The sequence below is a fragment of the Salminus brasiliensis genome, chromosome 2, assembly GCF_030463535.1.
Source record: "Salminus brasiliensis chromosome 2, fSalBra1.hap2, whole genome shotgun sequence".
Taxonomy (NCBI): Eukaryota; Metazoa; Chordata; class Actinopteri; order Characiformes; family Bryconidae; genus Salminus; species Salminus brasiliensis.
The window spans coordinates 39,245,439-39,273,266 of NC_132879.1; the positions used below are offsets into that span (position 1 = coordinate 39,245,439).

At 39.6% G+C, this 27,828-nt stretch overlaps 2 protein-coding genes across 5 annotated transcripts; one reads left to right on the forward strand and one right to left on the reverse strand.

Moving 5' to 3' along the window:
- Positions 1 to 6,908: 6,908 nt before the first annotated feature.
- Positions 6,909 to 18,749, reverse strand: rpap3 (RNA polymerase II associated protein 3). Of its 3 annotated transcripts, none has more exons than XM_072673859.1 (17): positions 18,649 to 18,749; positions 17,309 to 17,481; positions 16,190 to 16,336; positions 15,982 to 16,089; positions 14,897 to 15,024; positions 14,504 to 14,625; positions 13,110 to 13,180; positions 12,865 to 12,993; positions 12,388 to 12,515; positions 11,751 to 11,872; positions 11,344 to 11,414; positions 10,914 to 11,003; positions 8,760 to 8,995; positions 8,342 to 8,543; positions 8,113 to 8,210; positions 7,822 to 7,922; positions 6,909 to 7,232 (listed from the first exon to the last, which is right to left on the reverse strand). In XM_072673859.1, the coding sequence occupies exons 2-17, from the start codon at positions 17,459 to 17,461 to the stop codon at positions 7,147 to 7,149; spliced, it is 1,992 nt and encodes a 663-aa protein (XP_072529960.1). In that variant the 5' UTR covers positions 17,462 to 17,481; positions 18,649 to 18,749; the 3' UTR covers positions 6,909 to 7,146. The 3 variants fall into 3 exon arrangements, with proteins under 3 accessions (XP_072529960.1, XP_072529959.1, XP_072529961.1); XM_072673858.1 differs by having other exon boundaries at positions 18,578 to 18,748; XM_072673860.1 differs by lacking the exons at positions 16,190 to 16,336; positions 17,309 to 17,481; positions 18,649 to 18,749 and having other exon boundaries at positions 15,941 to 15,983.
- Positions 18,750 to 19,825: 1,076 nt separating this feature from the next.
- On the forward strand, positions 19,826 to 26,945 carry atp23 (ATP23 metallopeptidase and ATP synthase assembly factor homolog). 2 transcript variants are annotated; one of them, XR_011979048.1, is made up of 7 exons: positions 19,826 to 20,122; positions 21,316 to 21,361; positions 22,544 to 22,625; positions 22,814 to 22,951; positions 23,025 to 23,108; positions 23,705 to 23,958; positions 26,257 to 26,945. XR_011979048.1 is itself a non-coding variant. In XM_072673861.1 (6 exons), the coding sequence occupies exons 1-6, from the start codon at positions 19,972 to 19,974 to the stop codon at positions 23,906 to 23,908; spliced, it is 705 nt and encodes a 234-aa protein (XP_072529962.1). In that variant the 5' UTR covers positions 19,827 to 19,971; the 3' UTR covers positions 23,909 to 24,391. The 2 variants fall into 2 exon arrangements, 1 of the variants encoding a protein (XP_072529962.1); XM_072673861.1 differs by lacking the exon at positions 26,257 to 26,945 and having other exon boundaries at positions 19,827 to 20,122; positions 23,705 to 24,391.
- The last annotated feature ends 883 nt before the right edge of the window (positions 26,946 to 27,828 follow it).

Sequence of the window (27,828 nt, forward strand, 5' to 3'; positions counted from 1 at the left end):
CAGCATTGATGACCACAGTGTAGAGCAACAAGAGTTGGCCTTTACCCTAAGCAAGTGGGAGGGGTCTAAAACAGTGGCCTGCACAGCCAAAAACTCTGCCACTGGAAGTTCCTCCACAGTCAGAAAAACTCTGCACGTTTTGGGTATGATCATTATCATGGTTGTTGGAGGAGACTGCAAAACTATTGTTCTTGTTTTCAGAATCTCTTGTAACTCTTGTTATGTGTTATGCACTGGATTTTGTCCTTTTCAGAAGGGCCAGTAAACGTGTCCATCAGCGGCCCACAGACTCTCACTCCGGGTGAGACGCAGCGGTTCCTGTGCACTTCCTCCTGTAGACCTTTTTGCATTTACACCTGGGTTGTGGATGGAGATTCGATTGCCGGCTCTGGAGATGAGGTGGTCATTAGACCACCTTCAGAGGCCACCTCAGGGACACTCATCTGCAAAGCCACAAACAGTGTATCTGGCTTGTTTGCCACAGCTGTTCTGAAACTACGTGTTCCAGGTAGGTCACACTATGAAGACTTTTTTCTTAGAAGTTTTAAAAAAATGTTTTCTAGTTTGTTACAAGTCAGGGAACTCTTCATGCTTAGTGTATGACACAGTTTGACTGATACCTTTCCACATCCAGAGTGGAAAGTTATCTCTTGATTTTACTGGTAACTGTTATAACAGTACAGCCTGCTCTTAATGCTTGGTTCACTTTCAGATCAGAGCATGTATTTGGCAGAAAAGGAAAGTCTTATTGCCAGCCAACCCACTGCTGATGAACTGTGTAAGTAAATAAACTGGACAAAGAAAAGACTACATCAAATTTAAAAGTATTCATCCCCCATTGCAAATTAGGTTTATTAGAATGTGAAATCTACAAACAGCTGTTTGCAATAAACCAATCAAACCAGAACCATTTCTCCCCAATTTGGATTGCCAGTTATCCAAACCATACATATTTTCCCCCATCACATTCAATGCTCCCAACACTGGGAAGGTGAAGGCAGACACACGTCTCCTGTGACACATACCACACCATGTGGGTATGGTGCCTCTTTCGCCTTTTTTGCCAAACTGCTGTCCATGCAATGTCAACAGGCAACCAACATGCTCGGAGGAAAGAGCAAAACACTTAATGTTCCTAGAGATACAGCTTAAAGCAACGTTTACATTTACATTTAAAGCATTTAGCTGACACTCTTATCCAGCACGACTTACAATGTTACTCATATTATAGAGGTGGACCAATGTAGTCTTGCTCAAGGACTCTTAGTGGTGTAGCGTGGCATAGTCATCCAGAACAGGAATTAAACCCTGGTCTCCCACATGGTGTGGTAACTTACTGGCAGGTAGTGGTGTTATCTGTTGCACCACACCAACCACAAGCAGGTTTAAGGAAACTGGCTACATTACCTGGACATGGCAGAAAAAGGAAGCTATTACCGGCTACCACTGGATTCCTGAGAAGGCAGGTGGTCAAAAATTCTCAAGTGACTGCAAAAGACCTGTAGCCAGATTTGGTGGCAGCAGGCACTGAGGTTTTAGTTGCACAGTAAGGTAACCTCCAATCTGCTCAAAACCATGTAAATAAGCCACAAAGGTTTGGGGATTCTGTTCTGTGCAGCAATGAAGCAAAACTGGAACATTTTGGGTCTATGGATCAGTAGTATGTCTGAAGGTGAAGGAATGAAGCATACACTGAAAAGACACCCTGTCTACAGTCAAGCATAATCGTAATGCTATGGGGCTACTTTGCTTCCTCTGGCACTGGAAACCTTCATAGTGTGGAGGGCAAAAAGGTAAAAGACGTCAAGCCTAGGAGAAAATGTCATGCCTTAAAATCCACCAAGCCATGCTTTCAGAAGACGTTCTGGAGGATTCTGGAGTGCTTTATTGCAACTGAAAGTTTATACATTTTGCAAATAAACATAATTTGCAATAGGGGTTAAATAGTTTTGATTACAACTGAATTAGTATGTGGACAATAGTTCATCTAATTGAAAAAAATACTTAAAATACCCTGTCAAATCAAAGTGTTTAACATTTTATGCCCTTTGATTAAGGTGCTTTTAAAAATGATATACATTTCTACATGTACATACATTTTACTTTCTTACTATTTGACCATGAATACAAATTCTATTTATTATAAGTAGTTTGTTATGTGTTGAGTATTACTAAATTCTATTATTTTTGGCTACAGCAAGTATATGATGTAATGAACAGCTTGTGAACTCATGTCCATTAAGATGTTACAAAAGTACTCAGCGCCATAAGTGGCCTTACCTGTAGCTGTAAGTGAAAGAGGGATTTTATAAAGAAAAGCTAACACCTGCGCAGTAGAGTCATCAATTGAAAGACATGTAGGAAGACAATGTCCCTATTGAAGAATGCATCAAACATTCAACAAACGTCTAGTGACAGTCTGGTCTACCTTGATATGCCCTTCTGCCCCTAAGTTTAAGTTCAAACCAAACAGACTGTAACAAACACAAGTGTTGCCAAAACAGTATGTTTGGGGTCATTGTCTTGCTGAAGGATGAAGCGGCCAGTGAGTTTGGAAACATTTACGTGAACTTGAGCAGTTAAGATTCTCCTATACACCTCAGAATTCATTGTGCCCCCCGCCTTCAACAGTTCATCATCAATGAAGATAAGTGTCCCAGTACCTGTAACAGCCAAACATGCCCAAGTTATGACATGATGAGGTGGTATGCTTCAGATCGTGGATAGTCCACACTTTGCTCTTGCCATCACTCTGATACAGGTTACTGTTGGTCCCATCTGTCCACATGACCTTTTTCCAGAGTTCTGCACTCTATAATCTGGCCATTCTGTTTAGTGATTTGCTTCTTGCATTTTAGCCTCTGTGTTTCTATACATGTATATTAGTCTCTAATACACACTCACCTCCTGTTTCTGGTCTATTGGATAGACAGTTGAGAACTAAAGAGAATAGTTCAGCCATCAACAGTGAAGGCCTACCAGTCCATTTGCGATTAATGAGCTCACCAGTACTCTCTTTTTTCTCAGGTTGATTTTAAAAATCTCTTCTGTTTTTTAACCCGCATTGCTTTGATTTTATTAGCACAACTTTTGTCTTCATGTTAAACAATGTTAAGCAATTACAGACTTCATAGGTGTTTGAAACAAGCCTATGTATTTTATGCTATCTAAATGTCCCAACATGATAGTGTCCTGAAATGAGGACTTAAAAGGACTTAAAATAGAAGTCTGGAATGTGTTCCAATCACGTTTGATTGGTTTGATTTTAAACTGTGGAGCAGAGGAGCATATCACAAAAACATGACTCTTTGTCCCAAACATAATGGATGGCACCGTATACAGGACAATTTGATTTATTAGAACATTAAATATACCCTTACCTTTTCATGTAAAATACTTTCATGTGACCATTCGGTTGGAAATAAATGTCTGTCTGTTTCTTCCAGATGGGCCAGTAGGTCTTACCGTTTTCGGCCCTGATGCAATTACAGTGGGAGTGCCCTGTAGCATTGTTTGCTTGGCTCAGTGCTCACCTGAATGCAATTACACGATCGGTCTTGATGGTCAAAGTGGGGATGGCAATGAGCTGTCCTTTACCATAAGCCAATGGGAGAGCTCCATAACAGTGACCTGTACAGCCAAAAACTATGCCACCGGAAAGTCTTCCAGTATCAGCAAGGCACTACAGATTTTGGGTACATGATAATTATGGTCATCATATTAGACTGCCATACTCATTTCTCTTTGTGAAAGCAAAACAAACAAGCAGAACTATCACCTGTTCCTCCTTTCCAGAGGGTCCAGTAAATGTTTCCATCAGCGGCCCACAGACTTTCACTTCGGACAAGAGGCAGCATTTTCTGTGCACTGCAACCTGCAGACCCTCCTGTAACTACACCTGGGTCATTAATGGAGAGTCAATTGCCAGCTCTGGAAATGAGGTGATCATCAAGCCATCTTCAGAGGCCACCTCAGAAACTCTCATCTGCAAAGCCACAAACAGTGTGTCCGGATTGTTTGTCACAGCGATGCGTAAACTTGGCGCTTCAAGTAGGTGTCAACATTGTTATTTGCTATTTGCTATTCAGCTTCTAATACTTAGGGACAATGTGAAAGTGAACAGTCTAGATCTGAGAATCACAGCCTTAGTGGACTATTGCATTAAATAGGACAAGAATGAGGTCAATGGCAGCATCAGGTTTTATTGCTTGGCTGACACTATTGCCCAAATTTTCCAAGTTTAAATCCTAGATAGAAAAATTGACTATGCTCTCTCTGGGTAGGTAGATGGCGCTCTCCTCTCATTATTTCCATGGTGATGTAGGGCAATACAGGTGTCTGTTGACTGATGTTTCAGAGTTGGAGTTTTCTTCAGAGTGAGTTGGCCTAGAGATGCTGCACTGGCAGCAGTTCAAATAAAGGCAGCAGCTGACTTCACCTGTATTGGAGAAGGCATGTACTTGCCCTCACCCTCCTAGTATTGGGAGCGTTGCAAGTGATAAGGAGGTCCTAGTGAATGGGTGGGTTAATTGGCTCAGCTAAATTGGGAAGAAAACTGGTTAAAGATTAGAATAGTTGCAGAAGATTCCATAGTTCTAGCAGGTCAATAAATGAACAGATAATGCAGGAAAGTGAGATAAACTGGCCACAGTTTAATACTGTCCTAATCTGTCAGGCAAAAAACACTGTTTTGAAGAAATTTCGTTATCATCAAGGTGGTGGACTATAAACTGGGAATTGTTGCAGGACTTTCATGTCTGGTCCGGGAAGGCTGGACTACAATATTAGATTTTCTGTATGCAGTTTATTGTGTATATTATGTACAGTGTGCCGATTGTGCATTTGGGTTACCAACAAAACTTATTACTGCTAATAAACTTGAATGCAAAAACTTTTTCACATAATTTTCGAATGTCTTAAACAGACCCATCCGAATTGTTACATATGGCAAGCATATTCTTCTCTCATTTGATGTTACGCATTTTCTTTTACAGGAAGCAATGTTTGGTCCTCGTCAGAGAAAGTGGAGCTGCTGCCAAAACTACTGTTTATATGCCTGATGTATGTTTTCTTAGTAGTAATTCCATCCTGAGCTAGTAAAGGGTATTAAAGATCAACTATGGGGATGTCCTTTCCTTTTAAAAATGACATGGAGATGTACTGCCTAATGTTTCTTTTTGGACATCCAATGTATAAATTGAATTGGAACTGCTTGAACAAACTGGGCCATTCAAATGAAATGACATTTTGTTTACACAAAAATAAAATAAATTATGAAATTCTGCCATTGCCAGTTCAGAGTGTGTTTACTCAGAGTAATTCAGAGTGGCACCTGCAGTCTAATTCATTCTGATGCAGTTTTGAGGGGTCATTAAAAATGTGTGAGAGACAGCAAATGTGTGGCATGAGAGCGTGTGATTAGAGCCAATTGCATAAGTCCCATGGTTAATGCTTGAAAGTTTGGAGCCCTGTGCTATGAAGCTCCTAGATCTATGCATGGGTTGTCTTTTCTTGTAACATGTTGATTTTATGATGAACTCATTTAAGTAATCTTGCAAATCACTGATCTGGATTCAGAAGTAAGTTGAAATAATATGTTTGCCTGTAAGAGCAGTAACTGGCATCACTTTAATTGGATGGTACATTGTAGATTCCTTGATTCACCTGACATTAAACTAACATTCAACGGAACCCTACACCATGCAACCCAAGACAGCCATGCAGGTTGCATATAGCCTACAAAAACCTCAGTGCTCAAAAAATATGGTTTGTTTCGTTCCATTTATTCCAAAGACCTTTGAGGCTGCTGCCAGTGATGCTTTTGCTCTTACAGAGCATTGATTTGATATATTTTGTGAAGTCACATGCTCATCAATTGCACTCTTTCAAACATTAAAGATTCATATATATCAGACTAGCATCAGACTTTTGTCGAAACCAGTATATAGGCTGTTTTTTTTTTTTTGCATATGCTGTTGATAGTGTTCAAGTCGTGGGTAACTGGTAACACTGAGGTTAGGTATGGCCTTAGTCACCAGGGAGTCTGTGGATTTAAATTGCTGTAGGGTGTAACGTGTACAGTTGTTGTGTGTGAAGCCCACATGGAACTGGTGGCACTGAGCATGCATTAACGGTGGCAGGAAGACCAAGTACAGCCTTAGTCACCAGAGAGACCAGTGTGGTTCTACAGTTACGTAAGCTGGTTAAATCTTCTGTGAAGTAAGCTTGGTTGGGTCTGAGACTACTGTTGAGACTACTGGAGTTGGTGTTGTAGGCTTACATTCAGCAAACATTGACGAAGAGAGGTGCCTACCTGATGTTTTTTATTTTATTTTATATATTATACCTGTATACAATTTTACTCACATGATTCTTGACTGATTGAACCAAGATTGAATAGTTTGTTTCTGTAACATTCTACTCTTTTGGAACATCAATAATAATATAATGTAACTGTTTTGAACATGCATGGTTGTTTATCAAACTGACTGTAGTTGACATCAAACAGTCTGTTACATTCTGCCTAAAAAACACTCCAGTGCTTACACATTCTTGTGGTTTTAAATTATAGTCTGTTTAGAGCTGCATAAATCATCCATTACTTAACACACACCTACTCTCTTAGCCTGGAGCATCCTCACAGTAAACCGATAAAGATCAGATGTTTTGACTAGAGAGTACTGTGATTAATTATTAATTTTACCATATTGTAGTATCATTTCTTTAATGACAACATTTCTTCAAAAGGAACATGCAGACACAATCCAGGGTCCTTGTCCTATTTTCTTTTCTGAAAGACAACCTTTTTGTATTCTGTATTCTTATTTATGTGACACACACATATGCCTTCCTCATGAAATAATATTTTGCCTGTTATATATCATATCTAAATCACTGCCAATTCAAAGTCACTTTTGAAACATGTTTAATAAAAAAAAACAATAACAAACAAATTGTTTTTGTATCATTTTGAATTCACAGCACTTCCCAACTCCAGCTTTGGAGATAAAGAATCAGGTCATTTACAACACTGTTGAATTAGTAGGTGGGAAAACAGTAGTTCATTTCTCATGTTTTGAGAAATTACCACTCATAGATAGCCAGTTTTAGAGTCTGATACTCCTCTTTCCCTTCTGAAGACTGAGGCTATACTACATATTTCTTCTTTAGAGCTTGAACGGAGTCATCCTCCAGGCCAGCGTGTGAAATACACTCAAATAACTCCTGTAACACTGGAAGAAAAGGAAGATCTGGTTCAGTTTATGTTCATAAAAACCACATATGAAGACGATACAAGCCCAGAACACATTCTGCCACTGAATCCGTGATCTTGACACTAAGTAATGAAAAAAATAAATAAATAAATAAACAACATTATTAATTTAACTAATATCTAATTAACACATAGTTGTTGATTAATGTCCTGCTAATTTCACTTGCTTCAGTGTCTGTATGAGCTAAAAAAATGCAGGCAAAATTATGAGTTATAATGATCAGCCATAGTTGTAATATTTGGTTGATCATTTTTTTCTATTTATTACAAAATCATTTATTGGCTGCTGACATATCATGCATCCTTAAAATTGCAATTGCAACAGCTCAGTGAGAGATACTACTACTCTACTACTGCTCGTTTAACAAGGTACACTAATTTGTCATTTTTATGCTGTAATCATTTCCCATTGCCTGCAGGTGATGAGAACTCAGGGTGGCTGATGGTGATAAATGCTATGTTATGCCTGATTAAAACCATTCACCATTCACAAATCATTACTAATTAACTAACTAACAAACAATACAGAGGATATAGGGAGAGTATACCTTTCTTTTCAGAAGATGACATAAACATGACAGCCATCTCAAACCTTCTCACATTTGACAAGCTTTTAAGGACTGCCAGTATGACTGAAGGCTCCTCATTTCTGAAGAAAAAGAGAATTCAGAAAATTAGGAAATTTGAAAAGCAATAATGAGCAGGTACTTTATAATGTTCAAAATGTACATACACAGATGCAACTACTGGCATGCATAACAAGAACATACATAACTGACAAGCTATAATATTCTTCCATGCAGGTTGTACATAACATTTGGAATATATGCCACACTTACTTGATGTAAAAGCTCTGGAGTACTTTCAAAATCTTATTAAGAATATCAGGCTCCAGGGAGTTTTGAAAAATCTTCTCGTAAGCGTCAGGAGGAATTTGCTGAAATAAATGCGAACACACTGATCATATTTTTCCACATGTAAGTAAATTTTCTGTCAAGATTTGCCGCTTTAAAATGATGTCATCAATAACTAACAGGAAGACTTGCAATGCTAAGAGGTAGCACCCACCTTAAAATACCTGTAGCTGATTTCAAGGTGATTACCAATCTTCCGCAGATCTGCCTCCAGCTGAAAACTGTTTGTGGGGGGTGGAGGAATGACCTCAAACTGGACTGACGAGGAGGATGAGAATGAAGTTGGCTCTATGATCCTGGTGACTTTTTCCTTGTTGGGCAGTATTGTCTGTTGTGTGGAATCCCTTTTAGGACCTCTGAAACACAGCACACAATAATATATGGTCATTCAAATGCACAGTTCAGAAAGAGCAGTTAATTACAAGCCAGTCTACTTAAGATATATAGACAGGCACCATTTCACTTTTTACAGCAATAATATTTTTATGTGTGTTTATGTAACTTTGCTTAGCATTTAAAATCTGGATTCTGGAATGACAAAAATGTGACATCAAAATATCGATCAGGCTTACTTGGGTGGTGGTTGTGAAAGAGTGTCTGACAGCTCCTCAATCTTCTGGATCTTGGCAGAAGGGGAACATGAGAGTGGAGAAGCCTCACCCTCCACTGCCCTCTCTAAGAAAGAAGCGGGTATGCTTGGCACTAGTCCAGGCCTTGTGGCACCTCCAGTGGCGGTGGATCTTTGAGGCTCCTTTAAGGCTGTGAGCTCTCCACCAACTTCCTCTATCTCTATTCTTTTCATTGGCTTCTGGGGAGACAGAGTAGAGATGCATCAATTTTAGACTGTTGCCTGTTGTTTTCATTATGTTTGATCAGGTAAATGCACATGTCTTAGAATCAGTAATAGTGGATAATATAAAACAAAAATAAGTCCCCTCAGTCTCCTATTACATGTTACAGACAGTTATGCCAAATTGGGGTCATGGATGGTTGAAATTATGTGGGATCATTCTGACAAATCACAATAGTGTTTTTTTTGTGGAAAACACTACATCACATATTAATGGGAGCATATGTTTAAGAGTGACTTTTTCATAATAATATCCTCCACAACAGTGATCTTGTGCTGTGCATTATAGCACATCACTAAAAACTCCAGAAGCCACTAAAACAGAGTGGCTGATCAAGCTAAGAGGCACCATGAGTACACAAAGAGTGCATTAGTGTGCAGCAGCACACAGCTAACTCCACCATCTGTGGCAAATAAACCTGGGGACATTTTTATGTCTTATGTCTTTATGTTTATGAAATTTAAATGTCTTATAAAATATAATAAAAAGAAATTTATTTATTATTAATGTTAGGACACCTAGGAATCTGTCTAAAGAAGTATTTGGGCACTGTAACAAGAGACATGTTTGGTACAAACCAGACAGCATTTAAGCATCATAACCTCATACCAACAGTTAGGCATGGAGGTAAATACAGTGAGGAAAAAAGTTAGTCTGTCACCAATTGTGCAAGGCCTGTAATTTACATCATAGGTAGACCTCAACTATGAGAGACAAAATGAGAAAAAAAATCTGATTTATTTGCAAGAAGAATTTATTTGCAAATAATGGTGGAAAATAAGTATTTGGTCACCTACAAACAAGCAAGATTTCTGGCTGTCACAGACCTGTAACTTCTTCTTTAAGAGGCTTCTCTGTCCTCTACTCATTACCTGTATTAATGGCACCTGTTTGAACTCGTTAACAGTATAAAAGAACACCTGCCCACACCCTCAAACAGTCACACTCCAAACTCCACTATGGTGAAGACCAAAGAGCTGTTGAAGGACACCAGAAACAAAATTGTAGACCTGCACCAGGCTGGGAAGACTGAATCTGCAATAGGCAAGCAGCTTGGTGTGAAGAAATCTACTGTGGGAGCAATAATCAGAAAATGGAAGACCTACAAGACCACTGCTAATCTCCCTCGATCAGGGGCTCCGCGCAAGATCTCAGCCCGTGGGGTCAAAATGATCACAAGAACGGTGAGCAAAAATCCCAGAACCATACGGGGGAACCTAGTGAATGACCTGCAAAAAGCTGGGACCAACGTTACAAAGGCTACCGTCAGTAACACACTACGCCGCCAGGGACTCAGATCTTGCAGTGCCAGACGTGTTTGGGAGAATGTCTTATGGTCAGATGAAACCAAAGTAGAACTGTTTGGTACAAACACAACTCGTGTTTGGAGGAGAGTGAATGCCGAGTTGCAGCCAAAGAACTTTCATAACCCCCCCCCTTTTATTTGTTTAGTTAAATTAATCTCTCAATATTGTTAAAATTAATATAAAATGTACATATGTTAAAAACTGGATATCTTAAGTTCACCTCACTGTAGATTAACAGATCATTTTAGCAAGTATTTACTGCACTATAAATATTATTTATTTATCTAAGAAAACAAATTCTTGGTTAGACATTTAGAGCAACAGCAACTGCAATCATAATCATAGTCACCTCGATTTAATGTAGAAATTGCTGTATGTCCTCCCCATTTGTCAGACAACTGTGAGGTGAACTTCACAGTTTCAAGGTTTAAGTGAAAGTTATAATCAGGTACAACCCTCTTTTAAAAAATAAGAAAAGCATGAATTTGTAGGGTTTATTTAAATGTATAACAGTTGCTTGAATAATGAATTAGAGAATTATATAAAATTTATATTAAGACTGACTCACAGTAGATCTGAGATGTTCTGGTTTGTTGATTGGTTGAACTGTTCTTCTTTGAGTGTTACCCACTTGCTGTAGCCCACTAGCAGTCATCTCCTGATTACAAACAAGGCCACTCAAGTTATAATAGATCATTCTATACAATAATGCAATTATTATAAAAGCATGATCATGATTATAAAAGCATGAAAAAAAAAAAATATATATATTTTACACACACACACTATTTATTTTTATTTTTTTTACAACTGGTATCTTCATAGCAGTCACGTGGTTGGACAATTCACTGAATGAGCTGTAACTGAACTTGCATGCAATAATGACTTGTCAACTACAATAGATGACATCAGATACCGCCTTAAAACACCATTCACTGTTTTGTTAGCATTATGTACTTACTGAATAAAGGGTAGCATTATAAAAAGCCAACATTTACCATATTGAGCTTTTTCAGCTCGTTCATGGCCTGCTTGTTTCCTGGTTCGAGCCTCAGAACCTGTTCAAAATCTTTACATGAATAAAAATAAAAACACTTTTTAATGAAACTTATTCTGTTCAATATAAGTATTAATTATACCATCTCTTAATACTGTGTAGGATGTCCTTTATTTTCTATGAATAAATAAGTAAACATTTTCTACAGGAAAGAAATTTTACATATAAAGTCTATAAATTATGAACACCACATTTAAATGTATTTTTTCAATATGTTAAATTAAGTAAATATATAGCAATTATGAATGTGTTGTGAACTTATTTTTCCTGTAGATAATCTTGTACTAGATAATCCATGTAATATGACTAGGGGTGCCCAAACCTTTGCATAAGAAACAGAAACCAGACCTTTCTTGGCTTCAGCAAGCCTGCCCAGAGCAGCTCTAGCTGTGCCACGTCGGGCGAAAGCTTTTGAATAGGTGCTGTCTAGAGCAATGGCCTTACTGCAGTCCTCTTCTGCTTCAACATACCTGTGCAACATTCACACCACAGAGTAAGGCTACAATCTGACAGAGTGGTGCAACCCACTTTTAAGACCGTTTAATGTTTTAAGGAACACACAGTGTGCTGTTTAATTAAAATCAACAATCATATCAGGTAAGCATCACACTAGTCTCTTGAGAGTTTATGGCATTTTCACCCACTTTACCACTAACAGAGTGCACATTTCAGCTAGAGTTCATGTGCTCCTGTTTTAGCATTTCCCTAGCTGAAATGTCCACAGGTGGCACGGGACCTCTGCGCTGCACAGCAGCAGTCATCCTTTAAATTGGCAGTGTCAATGTTGTGTCCTGCCTTGACATAAGGCACAAAGTTAGTTTATAAGTGAAATGCACCAATCCCAAGAGACAGGCGTAATCCTAACGTTTTCAAGGCATGTACATTTCCTATATTTAAAACCTTTTAAAAACTCTATTAGTAAATAATTTCTAGCTGTACTGTGCATTTTCAAGATGCTAGATGCCCAAAGCAAATGAAAATGTACCTTTCAAGTTTGAGGTAAGCCATGGCCCTGTTAGCAGCGAGTAGGACGTTTGTGGTGTCAGCCTCCATGCCTTTAGTGTAGCTCTCCACAGCTGCCTCATACTTTCCCTCCTTGAAGTAAGCATTACCCTACAAAAGCAATACAGAAGCAACGTCCACATCAAGCCAACAGTAGGGGTCAAATGTGTTAAAGCGAATCGATGAGTTGGGAATCAGGTGAACATCCTGACCGCACTAATGCTCTTGTTGCTGAATGCAATCAAATCAAATCCTCACAGCAAAGCTCCAAAATCTAGTAAAAAAGCCTTTCCTGTACAGTAGAGACAGTTGCTGTTCATGCATACATGCTTGGAGTTTGGGAGTTTCACATGTGTTTTTGGACATACAGCCTGTTGTTGCAGTCTTAACCCAGGCCCACTAGAAACCCAGATTTGTAACTGAGGCTTTCTGCATACGTAGGTAAAACTGAAGCACTCACCCGGTCTTTCTGCACCACTGCCTCTTGCCTTCTCTGCTGCTCCTCCTCTACATGCTTAGGTTTTGCTTCCTCAGCAGGCGGCACTTCAACCACAGTCTTGTCATCTGGCTGTTTTTGGGAAGCTAAAGCCTGGGAGGAAGAGCGCAGGACATGGAAACAATGCAACGCCATAACCTTTAATGCCACAAACACAAACAGCATGAATATATGGTGATGGGAGAGGGGGTACGATGGTGCGTACTAACCTGGTTCAGTTTCTTTATCTCATTCTGAGCATCTAGGTTTTCAGGGTCCAACTTCAGAACCATTTCATAATCTTGCAGAAAGAGTTCAAGATAAGAGATATTGAGTATCAGCTGATAAAAATCCAACTGACACCTTTCATTTAGGGACTTCATGTTCTATGATACCTAAACAGAAGCCATGTAATTGGTTGAAACAGAAAATGTCTTGCGGTTTTATACGCCCATTTACAACATTTAAATTTTGCTCCAGAAAAAAAAACCCCACTGATTTTCCTTTTATGGTTGGCTTCTGAATAAGTTAGATGTCATCATGACCATAGAAGCATACAGAAGCAACACGAATATTGTTATTTTTTCTACTCTATTCTAACAATGTTATATTATTTGGCAAGAGGACTGTTTGAGTTACTTGTTTCCAGAGAGTGTCACCCAAGCCATCCAAGCTAGCTAGTTACCCTTTTCCGGATTGTGCCATGTGGCAAAGGGGTACAGGGCCATACATAATGTTTGGGATGAAGACATATCTGCGCCACAGTTTTGCAAAAAAAAAAGTTGTTAAGAGAGTCTGGATTCTGGAGATTATGGAGTCTTAAGAGAATTTTGGAAAAAGGTCTTGTGGAGAGATGAGACCAAGATTAACCTGCATCAGAGTGACGTATGGACCACCCACAACCCAAAGCATACTACCTCATCGGTTTAGCCAAGTACTAAACCTGATTGCCTTAATGTTTATCATTGCTATGCCCTAAACATTATGCTGCTCTGAAATAAAGGGGACTGTATAAAACATGGTGTAATTTCAACATAGTGAAACTGAAATGAAAGTCTGGAATGTGTATTTTAATCACATCTGATTGGTTGTATTTGCAATGTTAAACTGTGGAGCAGGGGAGCATATCAAAGGAGCATGTGTCTTTGTGCCATTATGAAAGGCACTTTGCATGCTCCCCGTGTTACTGATGCACAATCAAAGGGAAAGACTGTCTCAGAATCCTTGAAAGGCTTTTGCTAAATAGCTGTATGTGTGAATGTTTGGGACAGTGCAATATAAGAAATCAAGACTGTCTGGGGATTTTGGAATTCAATCTGAATTCAATTTTCAGGCCAGTTTTGGTTATGCTGGCACATCACAGTGTTTGAGGTTCACAGCTAATTCACAACTTGAATTGTTACCCCTATTCAACAAGAACAGACTGTTGCCCACAGGAAGGGTGAAACAAAGACACTGCTAACAGTCTGTGCTATAGGCTAGAGATTTATAGAGAATACCCACACCCATCCATACCAACAGTTTAACATACAACTTAACACAACACAAAGCCTTTTGTTCTCACAACAACAGATTACACATGTGACACAAAGACATAAACCAATCGTTTTAGTTAAACTTTTACCTTCAAGAGCACCTTGATGGTTTTTAAGAGCGAAACGAGCAGCCCCTCTTCTGGCATACGCTTTAATGTACTTGCTGTCCAGCGCTATAGCCAGGTTACAGTCGGACTCTGCAACAGCATACCTACAACACACACACAAACGCATGCACACACCCCAGTGTGGCTTACTGAGAGACAAATATGCAGGAAGCATTAGACAAGACAAGAATATTCACCATTCGTGTTGGACACACATGGAATTTGGCCCTCCAGCTTTTACCCATCCGTGCAGTGAACACACACATACACAAAAGCCTGGTTCTCTAACCGCTGAGCCACCACTGCCTAACAGGCACATCAAGGTAAGTAGTAAATGAAAAAAACAAACATAGTGGAATGTGAAGAGAGTCTTACTTCTTAAGTCTGAAGAAGGATGCTGCTCGGTTTGTGGGCAGAATGGGATTGTAAGGGTCAGCACTCATTCCATTGGTATAGCATTCAATGGCCTCATCATACTTTCCCTCTTTAAAGAACTGGTTACCCTGAAATATCGAATGGATCATACTATAGATCACATCAGCTGGCACATGGACATCAGTAGAACATGTTACTTTATTATTGTTTAAGGAGTGAATCAGTTTGAGTTAGTATATTGAAAGAAGCTATGCTCCCCTATATCGCATGATACCAGCTACCAGCACTGGGAGGATGAAGGCTAGCATGTGCTTTCTCTGAATCATATGAAGCACAACTGTATCACTAGGGATCAAACAGATATCCTGATGATAGGGCCAACGCCTACATGATCACGCAACTAGGAAGCCTCTTAAAATATTTGGCTATGGATTTAAAGGGCCCATATCGTGTCTATATTTGGTAAAAAAAACAACTCCATGTCATTATGGTTGTAATGGTATTTCCGGCTGTTTAGCCTAAACTTACAATACTTTTTACATTTTCACCAGTGAAATTACCTTTATGACCGCAAAGGCCAAACTGACATGAGATGGTCTGCTATACGGCAGATTTCCTGTTTGGCACAGCTTCTACCTATATCGTTGCTTCCTGAAGCGCCGCTCCTATCACCTAGCTACCTTAACAGCTGCATCTGGCATGCAATAAATATCGGGATATGATAGCTAGCGAAGGATCCACCAGTTAGATTCTTTGTTGCCATGGAGAAGGATGTTTTTTTTCAGCTGAATACAAAGAGCAACATCCTAACAACCACCAGGATACTGGTTAGCAACAAAGTAGTTACCACTATAAAGAGCATCCTACTTTGCAACACTAAGAAATGGCAAAGCAACTTCCTAGGAACCGCAGTAGCAAATGGCTAGTAACAATTTGAGAATTGCCCAAACTGAAATGATTGATGTGAAGTGAGTGTGTGTGTAAGTAGCAAAATGCAGTACACTATGAGGCAGGAGTACAACAGGTTTGGGACCACTGCATTACCAGAAGTCTAGTAAAGACCATTCCCCATTGAGAGTCCTTACGTTTTCCTTCTCTTTCATGGCTAGGTCTCTGTCCACCTGCACCTCCTCCAAGTCTGAATCATTCGAATCAGGGCTCTCTTCTTTGTCCATTGAATCAAGGGCCTTCTCCTGTATTGCAACAAAGGTAACAGACATACGATCAACAATAGTAAACCCTGTGCTTGTGCCCCCCTTTTACGTTCTCAGATGAAACTCAAAAGAGCATTACCACATCAAACTTGTCCCACGACTGATAATCATACAACTTTATTCTCTGCGCTGGCTTCTGCTCATCTTGGCCATTCTTGCTGGGAACCTTGCCTATAACTCTTCGTTTCTTCTTGTAATCCTTGTTTCTCACAGGTGGGAGAGTTTTCTATAGTTTAAAAAAAGAGCATTGAGATACAGCTGCCAGTCAGGTTTCTAATTCAGTAGGTGTCCACCTTTAGAGACAGTAAACATAATGCAGTTGGACCTGAAACTATTCAGCCTGCATTGTAAATTAGGTTTATAAGCAAAATGTTGAAACTTTCAGCTAATTGCAATAAGCCAATCAAACAAGTGCAAGTTATATAGAATCCGTTGTTCTGACCTGCTGTAAAGCCAGACACCAGCTTCTGACAGAATTCCTGACAAACAGCCCTCGCATGGGCAATAGCCTCCAGTTTCATTCAACGCTGTCAGAAGCTAGTGTCTGGCTATGCGTCATGATGGCAGCAGGTCATAACGTCAAAAGGGTGCTCTGCTACTAAAGATGCTTGTTATTAAGGGGTGGAATAATTCTCAGACTGCAGTAGTCGTTGTGTTGGGCTACTTGAATTTGTCTTGTTTGATTGGTTTACTGCAATCAGCTGGAAATTTGTAAATGTTGCTAATACACCTAATCTGCAATGAGGGGTGCCTCATGTCAATTGCAACTGTCGTCACAGACTCCAAAGCATGTAAACTAACTAATACCTGTGCAGTACATCTCTACAAAAAGTCATGAGAAATAACAACAGTTTGTTTGTTTTTGATTTTCTGTACTGTGATGTATTCCTCTAGCAATTATGCTAATTTCTTCACACAGAAGAGTTCATTTTTACTGTTTCACAGTTAAACAGCCTTTCTTCACACGGCCAAATTCCTGGGATAAGCCGCCAGACACTGACAGCTCAGCTCATTTCTCAGAAGCGGTGGTATCTGCTTTGAGTTTATGAGGAAACCTACATCAGGACTGATTTGCAACATCAACATCTTACGGCCATGTAAATCCAAAATACCGGCATAAATCACAGTGGCTGACTCCCATGCAATTCACGATGTGAGATTGACTACCGGAAACAACACAGAAAGATGCACAACGCACCTGAGTTTCTGTTGGGTTTCCTGCACGAAGCTCTTCATCTTTCTTTTTCATGTCTGTCTCCCAGTTATCAAGCTCCTTCATGAAGGTCTGGAGATCCTCTGCATTCTGCCGCATCTGCATCTGCAGTTCAATGGCTTTATTACTCCCTGACATGCTGCCACCTTTCTCTCAATCTGAAACGAGACCATCCAGAAAGAACAAGTATTACACAAAAAGCTTAGCAGTAAAGAGGAACCAATTGAAACAAGGCTTAATATACAATGGCAATTAGTGTGCGAGTACTGCTAGCAAGTGCAAAATCAAGTGCCCCGTAGTTGCCATAGACAAACCCTCAGAAAACCCTTGAACCACCATCAGACGACACCTATCCAAGCAATATTGATAAATCGCAGATCAAACATCATCAAACAGGAGTCTGAAATACCTGCCAAACAGAAACACCTGGCTGCTGCAGATTTCAGCATCACAGACACAGTCTTTAAACATGCTCGGTGGTGATCTGCGGGTCCTGACTGATACGTGGTGTAAAGCTAGGCTAGCAAATTATGTAGAGAAACAAATGGACCTGAGTTCAAATAAACGGTACATTATGATTCTGTGTGTGGGCTTCGCCATTTCCAAAGCTCTTCAGGAGGAAGGTCATTTCTACTTAGCAAATGTCTGCTTTATTTAACCAGTCCTTTAGAAAAGTGAATCAGGCAAGCAGCTGCTGGGGGTGCTAAACAAATTCATGCAGTAACTAAATTAACAGGAAAACCACAGCAACCAAACATGTGTTCCTCCAACTCGCATATCAATATATATCTCTATAAAAAACACAATTTGAATAATGTAGCTAGCTATTCATGTTTATTTGCAAAGGTATGCTTCCTGCTGATCTAGCTACATAGCGATTTTTATGGCTGACTGAGCTTTTTTTTCAGTACTTTATAGTGGGTATCTAGTCTAGCTGCTGATATTTAGACTTTTAACAACCAGCTCATCCAACAGAGATACACCCTTCACCTCTGTTCTTACTCTGCACTCGAGTGAGAGCATTTACTGTGAAGTCTTAAGAGCTAGATAACATCATTACGAAACCCTGAAAGCCCTCAAATAATTGGCTCTGGACCGACCCTGAACATTAACGTTCACACTAACAGTGTAGCTGCTGAACAGTCCTCTGAGCGATGCGGCTCTCGTGTCGGATTCAAGGCTAAGCATGTAGCTAATCTTTACACGTGTGGCCTGAGAGCGCAGAGCCGTCGAAAAACGAAAGCAAATACTCACGTTAACACATAACCGATGTGATGTTAGTCTTCAAAACGACCGCTAGACCCTTAAACCAAAGCTGGACTTACACTTTTCTCAGCAGAACTCAGCGCTCATGTTGATTGAACTTCTGTTTGGGTTCAGCGCCATGACAGCCGACTACCAGCAGCCCTTGCGCTTGAACCGAAACAAAGATGTTCTTGAAGAGCACCGAGACGCTTCTCCGGCGACTGCCGCTCTGCCGCCTGTATACGCTTTAGTATATTCGTTATCCCCTTTAGTATATTCTAGTAATGTTTCGGAAGTTCGGAAGATAATTTTGTGTAATTGTTTTTGGACAGAAACAGCGGCCACCGTAACTTTTTATTGACATGCCTCGAATTCGAAAAGCCTGGCCTCACATTTTGTCGTTATCATCTCTGAATGCACTTCCGACAGCTTGTGGTGCTATTCTTATAACTCTGTGGTGCTATTCTTGTACGCCTGTCTTGTAAATAGGGTATTTCTGCAATGAATTGAAGGCAGCAGAAGACCAATTTGTGAAGATGTATACTTGTCGGTACGAATCCTCCCAACAGTGCACACTAGACCAGAGACGTTATAAATGAGGAGACCGGCCATTGGTGGAAATATGATGGGCGTTTTCGTAAAGTTCAACATAGCGTCTTGTGTATGGATAAGGTCCTGTCCTTCAGCTAAAAGAGCCAATCGGAAGCAAGCGGAAAAAGGGTCGACCTGCTAGTGAGGGAGGCCATCATGGTTTTGTGCGTTATAATAAGTATTATTGGAGGTTTTGTATTAGATTTTAAGTGATAAATGATTTAAAATGTTTTTGTAATGGTAATCTGACCGTTAGTTCTGACCGAGTATTTTGATCTCTCCACATTTAGAGATGGGAGCATGGTGGTGTTGTAAAGATGTCCGCCAGTACTGTTCCAAATGTGCAAATTTATTTTTCTTCTTTCCTTTTTTCGTTGTATGCATCACAGGAAGCATCCATTCTCTTGTATTGTTACATTGTTTTGTATCGTTACAAAAATGTTACATTCATAAAAAGATAAATAAATCACACTGATAAATAAACGTTTGGAGCAAAGAAGTTTGGGCCATAATCTGTGCACTACCTAGGCGTTCTAGTTCCAACAAAGAATTGGAGCGCAGCCTCTCTGACTCTCTGGCCCACCCCCCCTTTTTTCCCCCGGCTTCTCAAACTGGCGGCCACTCGACGCTCTCGCTCGAAAGCTCTGTGGCATCTCTCTTGCTGTGGGTGCCCTTTTACCTTTAGCTTTTTGCTAAAGCACATGATCAGCAGAACCGAAAATGACCTCTCTGCCTGTGTATCTGAGCTTGTAGCTGGGAGCTAGCTAAACCATATCGCTAGATGCCGGCTCTTGAATACATCAGATAGATCAATGGCTCAGGCTAAAGAACAAGACGAAGACTATGGCTTCAATCTGTTCCCGGAGAGAAAGAGAAGCAAATACACGAAAGGGTCCATCGCAGAAAGTCTGTTCACTAGAAACACCAAATGTAATCTTATGCTGAGTTACGCAATACAGACGAGTAAGTCAGCTCTCCTAACTGTGCAATAACTGTGCTTTTAGGTGCATGTCGGGCGGCAGAAGTTTCTCCAAGGTTAAACTCGTTCCCCGACCTGGTCGCGTTCATGTGGTTATGTCTGTCAGGCTTTTATTATTTTATATATACATATATTTAATTATTTTCTATGCCAACTAGATGTTTAAATAGATTTAATGAACAAGTTGTACATCATTATTATTATTATTATTATTATTTAATATTAGTGTTGTTGTTCGGCCATGTTGGAAATAGCGTGTACGTCACAACTTTTCCTGTTCGCGCTGCTTAAACAGAAGTCGGTGTGCCCGATTTCAGAGGTTGTTCATGTGGTGCTTCCTGGCTTTTCCGATAAAACCGACAGTGCGTGCATTAACACTGATCTCGCATGCAGCTGTGTGCTTATCTCACCTCCACAGTGCCGTCTAACACCACCTGCTGTTAGGTCTCAGTACACGGGAGGTTTTCTTCTCATTTGAATTTAAGGTGCACTTCGGGAACTTCGAATAAGAAGCCCGTTTCAGCAAGTTTGTGCTTATGAATCGTTAAAATAACGACGCATGTCAGCAGTCCTGCTTTAATCTGAGGACCTCCCTGGAATCGTTAACACAACCTGTGTTATGATTATGAAACGAGGATCATGCCATAATAGATTAAAAGCAACGGTAGAGGCTATGTAGTACCTATGTTGTTGTTGTTGTTGTTTGTCCTGGATCATGATTAGCAAATCCAGCCTTATACTGTCAGCCTAACTCTTCAAAGCTTGTACTAACACTCATCATCAGTCACGGCCTCCTCAATCTCACATCTATGGATCCCATCTAGGCCCCATGTGCAGTGAACAATCCAGATGGGGCCCAATGCTTAACCCCTCCTGGCCCCATTACTGACACTGGTGGGCATCCATATGGGGGGGCGTCAAGAAACACAAGGACCAGATTTGGCTACCCATACAGGCCCCACATTAGCTGTTAGCTGGGCTATGACCGAAGTTCTGAAGAACATGATTTTACCCATCAGTGTGTGTTCCCCACACAAAGCACTAAAATGGCATGGCACGTTCAGTCTAGCACAGGATAACGCTTCTTGTTGCTAATCGTGGTTGAAAAGAATCAGGATAATACAGGGAAATACACTGCAGGATTAAAATCTAGTTGTTCTGCTTCTTTCTTCTGCAGATCCATATGCAAAAATTCTCCTTGAAGCCATGAAGAATTCAGGCTGGTATGTACTTGCATTCTCTTACTGCTTTAGTAATCCATGTTCTTGCCCACCTGACACTGGATTGGTTTATAGGAAGTAAGTCTGAAGTGAAGTGTTATACATCATCTCAGTGCTACACTAAAATTGCTGCTGGGCGAGTTTTGCATAACGTACTGCCATGTAATCCTTATTAATGCAGTCATTTTTAGTGTTGCACTGATACCGGCAATTGCACAGTACTGTCACTTCCGCCTTATTTTCTCATATAAAACATTAAACCAAACGTTTAAAAAAGTAGAAAAGGCCAGTCAGAAATAGTTATTACCTTTAAACAGACATTTAATGGAACATTTACATTAGCACTTTTTGATTCCATGTGGTGTTTTTTTTGTTGTTTGTTTCAGAAACAAAAATGTTGAGTTTAAGCTAATTGTTTAAAGACCATGCATTAAAGTTTAGTAGCTTTAAACACAGACATGTGCTTGAATATGAAACTGCTGCATAAGCACTTCTTGTTTCTAAACTGGCATTTTTTTCACTGCTCTGAAATGTGAATTTTACCAATTAAAAAGCTATTTTTATTTTTTTCAAATGTGCAGTTACTTAATCAGTAAATGCTTATTTGATGCTTTTTGGGATCAAATATAAAAAAAAAGTTGTATCGGTACTCTGTATCGACTGATATCTGGTATCTGTATTGGTATCGGAAAGAAAAAAGTGGTATCTGTATCTGCCATTAGGATCACCCCTCTAATCAGTAAAGAAGCATTTTTATATTTTTGTCCAGGTGTCCGAGTAGCACAAATGTCTAAGCATAAAAGCCCTATAGTTGGGAGTTTGCAAGTTTGATAGCTAGTAATGTCACAGTCATCCATGGCTGGGAGAAGTTGGGAGTTAGTGAAGTGCATTCAGCTGTCCAAAGATGCTTAGAAAATGTGCTAGTCTTCACCTCCCTGCGTTGGTGGCATTTTGTAATGGGGGAGGATCTAGCTGACGTGGAATTGGACATGAAAAAATTCAGGATGAAATTTTTAACATTTTCATCCAAACAGGAACAAAATGATCAGAGTTGAGTTTGCCATTTTTTAATGGTAGAAGGAGTAAAATGCTGACATGGCCAGTCTGAACTGAATGCAGATTTAATCCTGTCTTAATTAGGCTTTAGTAAGGTCATTGATGATATCTTGATTATTTTCTCCATAGTACAGTCTTCAAAGACCGGCATTTCTCTTGTGAAGACTGTGAAGGAAGTGTCAGTGGAGGCTTTGATGCCACAACGTCTCAGGTAAGTGTAAATCCAGCTATTTTATTTTCCATACTGATATGAACAATGATTTATTAAAATATTTATATATAAAGTTTGTCTACTGGAATTGTGCTTGAAAATTATTATTATTATTATTTAATCCATATTATGTTATGCCCAATTTAAAAATCAGTATTTTCTTTGAAAACTATGAATATCTTTTGCAGATTGTCTTATGTCGAAACAACATTACGCAGCAGGCCCATATGAACAGAGTGGTCACACATGAGCTCATCCATGCCTTTGACCACTGCCGTGCACACGTGGACTGGTTTAATAACTTCAAGCACTTGGCCTGTTCAGAGGTAAGCGAGTTGTTGCAGTAGTGGTGTTTTGACTGTCTTTGCCAATTCATCCCACTTGTCTTGTTTTCTTTAGATTCGGGCAGCTAACCTGAGCGGAGATTGCTCCTTCACCAACGAGCTTTGCAGGTTTAATTTTGGCCTTAAAAAGCACCATCAGGTAAAGTAGATGATATTATATGTACATTACTTTTATATTATATGTAAAAAAAAAAAAAAAAACCTGAGGTTTTAAAATGCTTAAATAAATGATCCTCTCGATGGCCAAAAATCTTTTAAATTGACAAACAACAATATTGATACACATGGGAGTTTACCCATGAAATGTATCTAGACAATCAATGAAAAAATTTATGTGTTTAATGGAATGAAAATATTAAATATCTTTCCCTGAAAATGAACTTCTGCTTAGAACAGGATCTATGAACAGACTGGGATCTTAAATCAACTCTAGCTTATTATTGAGGCCTTCATGTGTAGAATTACAATTCCAAAAAGATACCTCATTTGAAGCCACTGCCTTGGGTAGTTTTGGTTCAGCTTGTTAGCAATAGTTTTTTTAGCCCGCTAGTAACTAGTACTTTTACATTCTTACAAAAAGACAGGAGAGATAAGACCAATAATATTCAGCATTTTATCTATGTGAACTTACTGTTTTTAGTTAATGAGTAATAGCAGTTTTTGAAGATGAATATTATTTTTTTAGCTCTCTTGGTCTCATGCCTCACTGACCACATCTCCACAAACCTTCTGTAGGAGTGTGTGCGGGACCGTGCCCTGCGCTCCATCCTTGCCGTGCGGAAGGTGAGCAGAAAGGAGGCAGAAAAAGTTGTGGACGAAGTGTTTGACAGCTGCTTCAATGACCACACCCCATTTGGCCGCATCCCCCACGACAAGAGGGACGCAGAGTTCGCCTACAGGGAGTTTGGGAACAGGGATCGATACTATGCAAACCTATGAAAGTAAAAACAGCCTGTGGAAAACAGCACTCAAAAGCAGCCAGCTTACTTGTAAGTGCTCCAGTTTGCTGACGCAGACGCTGTTTCTACGGATACTAGCGCCGGCACAGTCTTTGCCCAGTTGTTTCAGTGTTGAGACATCACATTTCATAATGTTCATGTTCTAAATGTGTGTTTCATGTGTGGTGTGTTGTTCTGGTTTATTGAAAAAGGAGAGGAAATATGATAATTTTGTAACAGTGTATAGAATGTCATACTGAACAGCTTTGTGATCATCCAAAATGGAGTTCAGAACGTGGCACACACAAATGCTTTAGTTGTATTCTTCAATCATCAATATGGCAGTAAGGGGGCCAGTTTACAATGAAACTATAAAGAATTTGTGAGTTGTTTATGATGAATGGTGTTTATTAATGATCATGGTTTAAGTCAAGTGAGCCAACAGGATGTGTTTATTTGTCAGAAATAAAGTCAAATTTGACTATTTTGCCTGCTTTCAAATACAGAATTACTTGCATCACATTCTAAGGTCTTTGCAGTGTGTAAGGTGTATATGATGTTACTAATAATTATTAATAAAATAGTTTAAAACCATTCATAAATTCAGTGGTGCGGTAATGACTGATAAGTGTAAGACTAAAAATGTCATGAATGCAATTCATTATATACCCATTGAGTTCACTTGCTGTTAGAAAGCCATTACTGACACCAACAACAGAGATTTGAACAAAAGCAGACTGAGAGAAAACGCATAGGTGTGCGTGTGTGTTCAGGGGTTATCAGGGATTTCTTAGGTACTGTGATCATTGCCATGTGGACCACTGCATTTACTACAGTGACTGAAGTACAACTGAATGTTTTACAGTGTCATTCAGTTCATAAAATGAAATATACACTTGATTATAATGTAAGGCTCTGATTATTTTTACTGCAGTTAATGATGGATTTACAGAGGTCAGACTTCACTAGAATAAATAATGTAAATTGAAGTGTGGTGCAAAACCACCAGGGGGAAGCACTTACCTAGAAAAGACCATTTTTTTTTCACAGTGCTCACTAGTGTATTTGTATGTTTACTGGACGAATGGGTTGAAGGTGGAGATCCAAAATCCATCTGTGTCCAACACAAATGGTGAATATGGTCGACTGTGTCCATGTGTTGGCACTGAAAGTATTACAGTTTGGAAACTATGAAAAGAGTTCTTCACATTATATAGCAAAGACAATTTTTTCACATTTTCATTATTATAAAACCTTTTTGCTAAGAGTGTGCTAAAAACAAACAAAAAAAAACCAACTCTAGCTCAGCTATATTTAAAAGGACTTGAACATGAATTGCCAAAAAAGTAGAAACTGTGTGCCATCAATATCTTGACCTAAAAAGTAGGGTTTTCAATAACATGTTATGTGAGTGTATGCCTTCAGAAATGTGTAGTGTCACCTGTATGATGTAATTCAGATCCGGATTGAAAAGTGGAAAACATGGCTACTGTGTCTTACTAGTTAAAATAAGAAATGTGGAGCCAAATGTACACTATACAGTGGCTTGTAGAACTTTTCACATTTTGTTACCTTACTTTACAACTTACAAATGTATTTTATTAAGATTTGAAGTGATGGACCAATACAAAGTAGCACATAATTGTGAAGTGGAATGAAAATGATGCATTTCAAAAGTTTAATCAAATCTGAAAAGTGTGACGTGCAAACATATTCAGCCAGTACATTGTAGAGACACCTTTGACTGCAGTTACTATTACAAGACTTTTGGGGTATGTCTCTACCAGCTTTGCGCATCTAGAGACTGAGATTTTTGCCCATTCTTCTTTGCAAAATAGCTCAAGCTCAGCCAAGTTGGATGGAGAGCGTCTGTGAACAGCAATTTTCATGTCTTGCCACAGATGCTCAGTGGGATGTAGGTCAGGTCCTACTCTTGTTTTAGATTCTTTGATCTAAAACAATCCACTGTATCCCTGGCTGTATGTTTAGGGTCTTTTGCAGCCTCTAACAGGTTTTCTTCCAAGATTGCCCTGTATTTAGCTCCATCCATCAACAATGACCAGCTTCCTTGTCCCTGCTGAGGAAAAGCATCCCCACAGAATGATGCTACCACCACCATATTTCACAGTGGTGATGGTGTGTTCAGGGGGATGAGCAGTGTTACTTTTCTGCCCCACATATAGCACTTTGCATTTGAGCCAAAAAAGTTCAACTTTGGTCTCATCTGACCACAGCACCTTCTTCCACTCATTTGCTGTGTACCCTAAATGGCTTGTGGCAAACTGCAAACAGCACTTCTTGTGCCTTTCTTTTTTTAACAATGGTTTTCTTCTTGCCACTCTTCCATAGAGGCCAGATTTGTGGCGTGCACGACTTACAGTTGTCCTGTGGACAGATACTCCCATCTGAGCTGTGGACTTCTGCAGCTCCTCCAGAGTGACTATGGGCCTCTTAGCTGCTTCTCTGAACAGTGTTCTCCTTGCTCGATCTGTCAGTTTGGGTGGACGGCCATGTCTTGGTAGGTTTGCAGTTGAAGAATCATTTTTGGATGATGGATTGAACCGTGATTCTTGGGATGCTCAAAGCTTGGCATATGTTCCTATAACCTAACCTTTAAGCTTTAAACTTTTCCACAACTTCTCCACAAGACCTGTGTTTCTGTTTCCTCTGTCTTCATGATGCTGTTTGTTCACTAGTGTTCTCTAACACTAGGCCTTCACAGAACAGATGTATTCATACTGAGACTAAATTACACACAGCTGGACAATGGATTTTATTTAGGGGTAAAGGGGGCTTACTTTTGCATGTCACACTTTTCAGATTTTTATTTGATTAAAATTCTGAAATAAATAAAATACATTTACGTTGTGGTTGTAAGGTGACAAAATGTGAAAGAGAATACTTTTGCAAGCCACTGTATATCGCTGCTGTCCAATGAAAATCATGCACCTCCATTTTTAGTTTTCTCCATGGTTTGAACCCTGTAGCTGCTCTGAACACTGTGTAAATCAATCTAAATGAATGGACCAATAGAAATGCTCTAAATGACCTGGAATAAACTAATTTGACTTCAATCCATTTTCGCCTTTTTTTGTAAAGTCATTTTGGAAATTTTGGAAATCTTTTTCATTGGACAGCAACAAAATGCATATGTTTCCAGACATCCCATCACAGCATTTTCCATTAAAAACCATTGCTAATAGATCGGCTTGCTCTGCAGCAGCCGCTCATGAGCCTAAGCTTACCATGCCCAATGGCAAGCGTGACCTAGAGAGGTTTAACCCCCTCCCAGCAGAATCATTGTGATGCTCCACTGACTTATAATAGGGAGAATATTGTCACTGTTGTTGCTACTCCAGGCTCAGCACACTGCTAACTGCAGTGCGTAATGTTGGAAAACTGGGCAGGACAATGCTTTTCATATTTGTGTAAAATCTGGTCATTTTACTCCACTACCTCAGTCAACATGCTACTTTTACTTTTAGTGACGGTTCTGTATCTCTTAACTCCTCCTGTAGGGGGAGCCCAGGAGCAAGACATTTTCCATAGTGTTGCTTTAAGCCAGAAGATTAGAGGCTGTAACTGCTGCAGAGTGTCAAACTACCAATCAATACCTTTGAGGAAACTTCGAATTAACAGGTGTCCACAAACATTTGTAGATGCAGTGTGCACTCGAACAAATGGTCAAAAAGTATCTACAGTTACAAATACTCTAAAAAAAATTTCTTTCATTAACATAAGACCTAAGTACAGTGTAACAAAGTACAATGACCCATGCTTTCTGCCATTGCTTTGTATTAGCATACAACTGTTTACAACTAGGAACACACAAACAAGCAAGGTGAAGGTTAAACAATGCACAGCCTGCTGTGCTATAAGAAAGCTAGTGCTTAGCTCATAGTGTGCTTGCAATTATGACAA